Here is a 10,066-nt window from a genome sequence, read left to right as displayed (position 1 = left end):
TCCATTTGTCGCCACCGTGCCCCTATGCCATATGGCCCACGGACAGGCAGCGCAGCTTGAAGAGGCGGCTGTACCTATAGCGAACAAGCCGGTACCTTACAGAAAGTGTTTTTGAAGCTCAGCCTGTGCCATAAGGTGTGAAATGGCAGCTCACATGGGAGCAGGGGTTTGGTGCACATGGGTGCCCTGCCACAGCCCATCCCTTGCCCGGCTGGGTGCTGCTCGTGCCAGGCTGATGAGGGGCAGAGGAGGTGCTCGCAATGCAAAACCAGCGCGGATTTAGCAAAGCGCTTGCTGATATTTCTGACTCATTTGAAGCCCTTGTCGCATGGGGAGCAGCTCCTTGCTGGAGGCTCATCTGCAGCATGTCCCACGTGGAGCCCGGCGGTGGTTGTTGTGCAAGGCTCTGTACGGAGCCAGGCACAGATAAACTGAGCTTACCCCTTCGTACTGCTTTGTTCAGGAGCATATTATCCCCTTATTGTGTAAGATGCACCAGGTTGTTTTATCTCACAAAGGTATTAAGTGTTGAGAACACCAGGACAAAAGCCCCCTTATGGTCTGGAGCTGATGTGGAGCGGCATGTCCCTCCGCACAGGGGCTCTTCTGAGGCTGAGGAAATACCGGCTGCCAGGAAGCGGTTGGCGGCTGCCAGGACGAGTGGGATGATCCTCAGAAACTGCTTCTCGGGTCAAGCGTTAAAGGAGATAAAAATCTCCTGGTGCTTTTCTGGACCCTCCCCACATGCTCGCTGGAAACTTGAAAAATTACTCTGCTATGGTAATTTGTGTGTGACAGCTTGTGTGCAAGTGTTAGTGGGGATTTGTCTGGAATAAGCTGATTTTCCAGCACGGCTCTTTCAGGGTCAGCAGCAGCCTCATGTGCTGCAGCCCGCAGAGTCTCGGGCTCCTTCTCCTTTGCTTTAGCTCTGGGCTCTTGGGTAACAGCGCTGCCCGGTAACTGGGTATCCAATAACCTGTTGCTCAATGCTTTTCCCTGTTTTACAAATCTTTATTTATATTGGAATATATTAAAACCACAAATGCTACTTTATACACTCAATCCACTATCCCAGCTTTTACAATTTAGGCATCTTTCCACTTTTTCTGCATCAGCTTTGCTATATAAGGACCCACTGTTCCTACATGTTAAAGCAGAGGTGCCTATGGACCACTGTAAGGTCTCCGTTTGACCAAGAGCTGAGCACTGCAGACCAAAGCCAGGCTTTGAAATTCAGGATAAGGCCAGGTAAAGAAAGATGGTCAAAACAGTGGTATGGGGTGTTGTAAGCTTGGGGCACAGAGCCACCATTTTACCTACAAGCCTTACAATGTACTCTGGTGAGCAAGAAAAAAACATGGGAATAATACCTATAATGGTAGAAATGCAGGTATGTCATTCTGGTTTATTTTTAGTGACTAGCCTGAAAAATCAGGCAAGAAGGTTGTTATAGTAAAATGAAAACCCTTCTCGGAATTAAAAAACATTCATCTGACAAAAAAATTTAGGGAATTTTTGTGTTGCAATATCCTTTTAAGGTTGTTATTATTATTTTTATTGTTATAAGTTTATAACATTCCATTTTAAAAAGAAAAGCTTTATTCCAAATGTGAGTTGCTTGTATAATTGCAACATTAATTTGCATACCTACTCACAGGGCGGTTATTAGCGAGGGGAGCTCAGTGTGTTCTATAAGTTATGAATAATGACTTCATACCATAAGTTTAAAATTATGTCATGGTGACCGGGGATGGAAAGGAGCAGGCTGCCCGCGGTGTCCATAAATAAGAATAAACAAACAGGTGCTGGGGTTGTGCGGGAGCTGGCTTGAAAAATTCCCTGAGGATGTGCGTACGGACACCCCCCTCTCTGTGTGTGTCCAGATCTGTTTGCCGAATGTCGCTCTAACTCGTGAACTGTTTTGGTCCTCCTAAAGCTCATGTTTTCTAGTCACTGAAAAATTTTCACCCAGCTCGAAATATCTGACTCCCCTTCGTCTCCAGGGGTTTGCCCAGCCTATTCCCACTCTTTTCCTGTTGTTTTTCCCCAGGTCCTGCCAGCACCCAGAGCTCTCCCAGCCGAGCAGAAGACACCATGCCACTGGTTCTGGGCATCGCCCTCTTGTATGCCCTGCTGACCCCATCACTAAGCCAGCCGAAAGATGCCGTCCTCAGGCTCAGTAAAGGTGTTTTAAGCGATGGTGAGTCACTCTGCCTCCTTGTAGCGGGATCCTGGGAAACAGGAACCAACAGTGATCCTTGGGGGTTGATGCCCTTGTACCAGCACAGCCCAATCAGCTGGGGAAGGGAAGGGAATTGCACATGGAAGAGCAGGAGGCTTGCATGCCAACCTTCCCCTCCAAACTGAACCCGTAGTCATTTTTTTATGTAATTAAAATTTCAACTGGCCAGGCTCCTAAAAGGAAAGAGACGTTGCTCATGTGGGGGATTGCTCCTCCTGGGAGCCTGCACTGCTCAGGAGGTGTGAGCCACACAGCACCTCAATTATCTCACATTTAGGATTTATCAGTGCCCAGCCCCTGCGCCTCTGCCACACCATTTGCTGCCTTACCTGGTGCGGCTGCAGGCAAATTCCCGTGAGCTGCTTTATACAGGTCTTAACAAGGTGCCTCCTGTCCTAGATCCCAAAGCCCTTTCTGTTACATCATATATGGGAAAACTGACAGGGGATAGTTAGGGACTGGGATAGGCAGCAATGGTAATGGAGAGCACAAACCCCTCGACAACCCATGCTTGAAGAGCACAACGAGTAATGGTGTGGGCAGAGGGCTGGCAGCTGCCTGCCGGTCCCCACTCGAAGGCTGAAGTGGTGGCCGGGGAGGCAGCTCTGCCACACAAGCTGATGGCGGGTGATGTTTCCAGCTCTTACAGGCTCACTCAGGCAAGGCAATGTCCTCCAAGGTGCCTTCGGAGAGGTGCCGCTCGGGAGCGGACGTCCCGGCAGAGATGGAAGTGGAGACCTGTTGGGTGGCCTCGGAGGAGGTCTCCTGGGTGGTGGTCTGCTTGGTGGTGGTGGTCTGCCTGGTGGTATTACTGGTGGTTTGCTGGGCGGTGGTGGTGGAGGGCTGCTGGGGGGGCTGACTGGTGGTCTGCTTGGTGGAGGGGGCGATGCCAGCGGTGACTCGCTGGGTGGAGGCGCCTACGGGGGGGAGCCCAAAAACTCTCCCAGAGGCTGGCCGGCAGCTGGTGGCGATGTCCCCAGGGATGGCATCCCTGCAGGGGTTGCTGCAGGAGCGCTGGGACAAGGAGGTCTGCTCGGTGACGGAAGTCTCCTCGGCATGGCAGGGATCCTCCGTGGCCCCGGTGGTGTTCTTGGCAGAGGAGGGCTGCTGGGAGGCGGTGGCCTGCTCGGCGTCCTTGGCGAAGGCGGCTTGCTCAGCACCATCCAGGGACTCACTGGGTAAGGACAGCACCGTCCAGTCTCCTTGCAGGGGGGCAACCTCAGTGCTGTTTGCGGGGGGGCAACCTCAGTGCTGTTTGCGAGGGGGCAATGGTGATGCTTCAGTAGATGCTCAGATCTGGTTTGGAGCTGCTGCTTTGAGATAAATGCTGCCTGGAAGCCCTGCCAGGTTTGCATCGCTGGCTGCGAAAGAGCCTCTTGAACTACACAAGGGAAGTTAAAGGAATTGGTAGTTGAAAGGCACTTGCCCCTAGAGGGTGCATCGGACCACGCATCAGCCCTGGGCAGCCAGTGCCACCGCTGCCAATGCTTACTTGTTTGCAGCCATCCCATTTTAACTCTTATTTAAAGCCCAGCACCAAGCAGAAGCACAAGCAATAATAAGGCAACTAGAACAAAGCTTCTGATAAAACTGGAAAATAACTAAAACAGGAAAATAACTGAGAAAACTTGGTGTCTTCTGCCATTTCTGGTCTAAATGGCCTCTGACCCACCCACCCCTTGAGCAGTGGCTTTGTGTGAGCGGTAGACCCCGGGTGGGGGGGTGCTGGGCTCAGAGCCCACTCGTGGTGTCCCCTCGCTGTCCCTGCAGGCTGAGGATCATGGAGCTGATGCTCCCCAGGGTGTCCCTGCGGCTCCTGCCTGGCGTCGGTGTCCACCTCAACCTCTACACCCGGCTGGCCCTCAACGCCAAGAGGTAGGTCGGGCTCGTGCTGGTGCTGCTGGTGGCAGTGCCAGCCGCGCCCTGGGCCCGCTGGAAGCACTGCCACGAGGGGTGTCTCTGGGGGGGGACACTGCTCCTGTTCTCCGGGAAGAGGCTGCTCCTCTGAAGGTTGCTCCCTTCCCCTTGCACAGCCTCCTGGGTTTGGTTGACATCGCAGTGGAAGTCAACATCACATCAAGGGTCAGGCTAACCATGGATGGCACGGGCTACCCCAAACTGGTGACAGAAAGATGCAATACCCTTCTTGGTGGCATTAAAGTTAGACTCCTGAGAGGGTGAGTGATGGAGGTTTCCTTCTCTGCCGGCGTGAGCCACCTCACCATCGGGCTTTGCTGGCCCCAGCCCGCACCTGCAGAACGGCAAACGCACGAGGGCATTTCCCCGTTGCGTGTCTCAATCCCATGGGTGACCGTGACACTGGCAGCCACTGTCCCTGCAGGTGACAGTCGCTCACCGGCCATGGCACGGGGCTGAGCAAAGGGCTTCTGGCAGTCGTGGTCCCTGCATGCCCCTCATGCAGCCGCAGAAAATGAACATGTTGTCCCAGAGGGCTGCACGACCCCACAGAGGTCCTGGAGGGACATTTCTGTCCCACGTGCCACATTCACAGGTCAATTTAACTGACATTGCACGGGGTCTTCTGAGACATAAGTATGTGGTATGTAAATCATAGAAACCACTTGGGCTGAGGTTGTTTCTGCTCATTTAAGGAGACTATACACTAGTAGATAAAAGGCAGCACTAAATTTCCCACTGGCTATTTTGGGATGCAAATTACACTTATCTCATGCAAAATCCAAGCATACACAATTCACTTTGCTGTTGCAATTGCCTTGCTCCGGGAGGTCTGCGCTCCACACTATTCACAGGGAATTGTTTAACAAGACCCATTTACTTTTCAGCAGGTTTTTTTCATGGTGCTCCTTTATTCTTCCACAGCCTGCTCCCAGTTGTGGATAATTTATTGGCAAGTGTCCTGAACAGACTTCTTCCTAATCTGGTAAGTCAGAAGAAAAACTCCATCCCGGAAAGGAGCAATGAGTCTGAAAAGCTGCGGTGCAGCTCCCCACAGCATCGCTTGCGTCCAGGAGCACCGCTGCTGTCCCAGGGCTGCTGCGTCCACCCGCCCACTCAGTAGTTTGGGATTAGTGGGGGACACATGCCATGTCTCCACCTGCTTGGGAGAAGCTGCTGCCTCCTCCCAAATGCAAAATCAGCAAGCCCGATGCAGGTCTGCCCAATGCCTGGGAGTTTCTAGTGATGCTCTGGACTGTTATGGGCTAATTGAATGCCTCCTTCCTCCTGAAAGCCAGGGTCTGTCCAGCCATCCCACATGGGCTCCTGGGACCCAGTCCTCACCCTGCTTCTCTGATGATGGGCAAGGTGCCCAGGGCCAGATCCAGATCTGGTGCAGCCTCAGCAGCACCATGGAGTGACCGGCGGGGACTGCCATCCCATGCGCCCGGAGCTCCCATCCCCAGGGAAAGCGAGGCAGAGCCGAGCTGGGCTGCGTGTCCTTGTCTGGCTCTGAACGCAGGTTACCCACTGTCCTTCCCTGACTCTTGCAGCTCTGCCCGGTGGTCGACATCGCCCTGGGACTCGTCAACGACCAGCTGGGTCTTGTGAACTGTAAGTACTTGGTGGGTCCCATGCCTTGCCCCTCGTGTCACCTCCGCTCTGCCTGCGTGAGGACTGTGACGCTTTCCCCTCTGCTGCTGCATCCCAGGTGGGAACAGTGACCCCCCCCCACTTCATCCTGCATACCCCAGGTCTGCCCCATACTGGGAGCGGGGACCCCCAGCAGCTCCCTGCCCAGACCCCATCACCCCCGGGCAGCAGCCAGGGAGCAGTGCCCCAGCACACTGCGGGATGCGCTCCTCTCCCCACGTCTCATCTTTCTCTGTCTCTAATAATGGACAGAAAGACCCCTGGGTGCATAAAGGTGGCATCAACGGGGGCTGTGAGCTGTCCCCCCCCATTTGCAGCCATGGCACGCACTGCTCGTCTCCTGCGGCATTACCGCTCGGCACAGAGCACTCGGAGCCGGGGCCAAGTGGCTGCCCTGAGTCCAGCTGCAAGCCAGGGCCCTTCTGGAAGAAAAAGAGCTGCCGGGCAGGGGAGGGGGTATTCGCACCCGAGCCCAGCAGGGAATCGCTGACTCCCTTCCTCTCCCCCCAGCACTGGTGCCCCTGGGTTTGCTGGGCAGTATCCAGTACACCGTGTCCAGCCTTCCCCTGGTAACCGGCCAGTTCCTTGAGGTAGACTTGAACGTAAGTCCTGCATCTTCTCCTTCTGTCTATGTACCAGGGTTGGGATATTTCTCTTGGGTTTGGGAAGGTCTCCTTGGGCCACCTACACCTGAGCAGTAGGCTCCAAGGAAGCTGTGGAAAGTTCTGGGAGTTCCCAGCTCGGTGCCCTGCTCTTGCTGCTGCCACCGTCATGGGAGAGTGCAGCAGGGTTTGCATTTCATGAATTTCTGGAGAAGGAAGTGTCACGGGGCCTGACTTGGCGTGGTCGTGCGTGCAGCGATTTCACACTGAAGGAACATGAAGTTAACCATAAAGGCAAATATTGCAAACATTTTGGCCTGTGCTTCCTTCCCCTGTAACTCCAGACTGTCGTCGGGAGAGCGGCAGGAGGCTTGGTGGACTATCCGCTGGGAAAGCCAGAAACTGTCCCCACACCACCACGGGTCCCCATGCCACCCCTGCCACCCATGGCAGACACCAGCTCCTCACAGCTGGGCCTTTCTGTGAACTTCCTCGGCTCGGTGCTCTCCGTCCTGCAGAAGGAGGGTGCCCTGGACCTGGACGTCTCCACCGGCATGGTGAGTGGGGAGCACTGCCTGCCTCTGGGTTTGGAAGGACTCAGGCCTGTCGGCCACGCAGTGTGCAGGCTGGTCCCACCGTGCGATGCTTTACCACCTCTGTACCATCTATCAGGGTCTCTGCTATCTTAGGTGAAAAAATGTGTGTGAGAGACCATGTGGTAAAAGGCTCATTACTGGTGAAGGCAGATTCTGCTGAAAACTACCACACACAGAGGCAGCATTTCTGTCTTCTCTGTCACAGTTTCCTGAGCTCCCGCCGCTAACGACCTCGACCCTTGGAGCCCTGGTTCCCGCGGTGAGTCCTGGTTCCCCCTTGCACTGCGAGGAACCCGGTCAGAGAAGCAGCGTCCAGAGGTGGGGGAGGTCTCCCCGTCCCTTCCTTCTCAGAGGCACCATCCCAGACATCCCAGGGAAGTGAACGAGCTCTGTCTCGGGTCCAAAACTGGAAACCGCAGCAGGGCCAGAGCCTGGTTTGTCACCCCATCCTCCGCAGCTTTCTCGGGTCACAGGCGAGCCTTGTAGCTGCCCTGTCCGCCTGGATGTGGGGCTGTCTGTGCTCCTCCAGCCAGGACGAGGTGCTCTCAGCGGGACTCAGGGCATCCACGGGGCTGAGCTCACGGCTAGCTTGACTTCACTTCAGCTAGCTGAGATATAGACTCGCTGGGCTGGAGCAAAGATGTGCCCCCTGCGAGCAGCACTGTGCAAACACTGCCGGAGTAGGCAGCCTGCTCTGTGGCTCCTGGTTACAGCCACCAGAAACTTTCCATTTTTGGCTGTTGACAGATTTTCAAGGCATACCCTGAGTCACGTGAACTGCTGCTGAAAATTGCAGTCCCTGAAGCACCGGTGGTGACCTTAAAGAAAAACAAAGGTGTGATCCAGCTCACAGCTACAGCAGAGGTGGTGGTAATCCACCCAGATGATGTCCAGAAGTCTCTCTGCCTTCTGAATATTGTATGTATGAAGGAACAGCCTGTCCAGAAATTCCTCCTGCAGTTTCCCCCTCCCAGCATGGCAGGCGTGGGGGTGCCGGTAGATGGGATCTGCACCCGACGTGATGTGGCTGGGCAAAGGCTGGGCAAGGGCTGGAGAAGCCACCCCTGCCCTGACCTCTCTGTCTGACCGCAGGACACCTCCTTGCTGGCTTGGTTTTCAGTTGAGGACAACAAACTGAAGATCGGCGTCAGCCTGGAGAAGTAGGACCCTGGTCTTCATCTGGGGGGGTGGCCAGGGGTGGCCATGGATGTGGGACCTCCTGGGCTGTGCAACAATGAGGGCATCGACAGGACTGGGTCATTAGAGGAACTGCCTGGATTTCACTCACCTCTGCTTCCTCCTGCAGGGCTGATCTCTCCTTGGTGTCTTCGTCCATTGGTGGTTTTGATGTAAGAACATGAGCAGCCTCAGCAACATTCGAAATCCATTGCAGAAAGCAATGTGCTGATAGATATTGGCTCAGGAGAAATAAGGGCCAATTACGGTGTAACAGTTGTGTTGTATTTTGAAGATCACCTTTCTTTCACCTCTGGAGATGGATTTTTTTTCCATGGATGATCCATGAGCAATTTTCAGAAAAAATCCTCACTGAGAGGGAGAGGTTTTGGGTCCTCAGTGAACCACAGGACACCCCGCACGTGTCCACAATGTCCCCTTGGGATGCGCCTGGGGAGGCTCATCCCCATGCCTTGTAGGGAATGACAGCAAAAGTTGGGAGGAATCCTGGGCTCCCTCGTCTCAAGATACCTGCAGATAGAGCACATTTGGTTTCCAGAGGTGGTTACTGCAGGCAGCTTTAATGCCAGTGGAAAGGGGCCTGTGGAATGGCATTAGCCGGGGACTAAAAATTGACCATAGAATGCTTAAAGTCCAATTTCTGTGGAATTGGGAGTTTGCATTAGACAGGTGTGGAGCTGGACCACCAAGGGTTCAGCTCGGCTTTAGCTGGTGTGAGCGGAGCATCCCCATGTGCCCGAGGACAGGGTGAGGCCAGGCTGACCACGGGACCAGGACCACTGATGGCACTAAGCGACCCCCCCTCCCTGTTGCAGGTCTCGCGCCTGGAGATGCTCGTTGGTCAGATTTTCGATGTTGCCTTCCTGCCTGCAATGAACGGTAAGGAAGCTGTTATGCCTTATCCACGGATTGATGAGTGCCAGACTGTACACTATATGACAAGTTCATGCAGGTATAACTTACCTCGCCGTATAGGATAGGAGCCAGTGGGACTGACCTGCGCTGACGGGGGGGCTCATTTCAGATGGCAGCATTTTGCCGGGAGGCGAACCCGCATATCACAAAGCAGGGGCCCTGCAGCCCCCCCACGGGGCTGCTTGCTGCTTGCCGCTTTTGCTTACACGGGCAGGAGAAAATGACAATAAGTTTTGCCGACATGCTAAGTCCCATGACACAAAGCCTTTCCGGAGAGCCTTGCACTTGTGGAGGGAGGGGTTTGCACACAGGGAGGATGGAGCTGGGGACCAAGCCCCGGGCAGAAGCTCGGCAGGGACCCCCCTTCCCGCGGCACTGAGCCTGGCTGGCTTGTGACCCGCAGGTGTGCTGGGAGCAGGGGTTCCCCTCCCCAGGCTGCTGAACATCGACTTCACCAACGCGGACGTCGACGTCATCGAGGTAAGTGCTTCAGCTGTGCCCCAAGGTTCTCCCGACGGCACCTCAGCTCCGCTCCGGAGCAAAGGCAGCGCCCGTCACTTGCACGGGGGATGTTCAGAGGGAAGGTAACCCATCTGCTTCGCCAGGATCTCATTGTGCTGTCGGCGTGAGCCAGGGACACCGGCTTGGGAAGGGACCCCTGGTTTTCCCCATCCATCCCCGGAGGGATGGGAAGCCAGCCTGCCTGAAGGATCCCTACTGCATTTCTCTTAGTACCTAACACAGCAAAACAGCAGCTTGGTCTTTTCCATGCAAATATTGCATCCTGCCTGCATTGCTTGGAACAGAAGGAACACAGGTGGTTTTTGCCTCCAAACATTGTGTTTTGGACTCTTTTGTGGGTGCTCGGAAGGATGCGGGTGTATTTTGTATTCTCGTGCTCAGGTTTAATAAAGACCAGCCCTCTCGAGTCTGTGGGGCTGGCC

At 54.8% G+C, this 10,066-nt stretch overlaps 1 protein-coding gene across 1 annotated transcript; it reads left to right on the top strand.

Moving 5' to 3' along the window:
* The first annotated feature begins 31 nt into the window (after positions 1-31).
* LOC128152189 (BPI fold-containing family B member 4-like) lies at positions 32-9,995 on the top strand. The gene is made up of 17 exons (XM_052810281.1): positions 32-91; positions 519-780; positions 2,051-2,200; positions 2,883-3,420; positions 4,013-4,117; positions 4,276-4,419; positions 5,084-5,144; positions 5,713-5,773; positions 6,323-6,414; positions 6,759-6,971; positions 7,216-7,269; positions 7,758-7,928; positions 8,103-8,170; positions 8,317-8,359; positions 9,023-9,086; positions 9,526-9,602; positions 9,728-9,995. Exons 1-17 carry the CDS (start codon positions 32-34, stop codon positions 9,749-9,751), a joined length of 2,187 nt encoding a protein of 728 aa, XP_052666241.1. The 3' UTR covers positions 9,752-9,995.
* Positions 9,996-10,066: the final 71 nt, after the last annotated feature.

The sequence above is a fragment of the Harpia harpyja genome, chromosome 1 (genome assembly GCF_026419915.1).
Source record: "Harpia harpyja isolate bHarHar1 chromosome 1, bHarHar1 primary haplotype, whole genome shotgun sequence".
NCBI classification, from domain to species: Eukaryota; Metazoa; Chordata; class Aves; order Accipitriformes; family Accipitridae; genus Harpia; species Harpia harpyja.
The sequence above is the reverse complement of the archived record's forward strand: the minus strand, read 5'-3'. Positions and strand labels throughout refer to the sequence as shown.

What these genes read in the sequence shown, in the direction of transcription:
- LOC128152189 (XM_052810281.1), top strand. Translation starts at nt 32, where the DNA reads ATGGCCCACGGACAGGCAGCGCAGCTTGAAGAGGCGGCTGTACCTATA. An exon ending in TGAAAAATTACTCTGCTATG is followed by an intron (nt 781 to 2,050) that starts GTAATTTGTGTG and finishes GTTTTTCCCCAG; the next exon opens with GTCCTGCCAGCACCCAGAGC. An exon ending in CGGACGTCGACGTCATCGAG is followed by an intron (nt 9,603 to 9,727) that starts GTAAGTGCTTCA and finishes CTGCTTCGCCAG; the next exon opens with GATCTCATTGTGCTGTCGGC.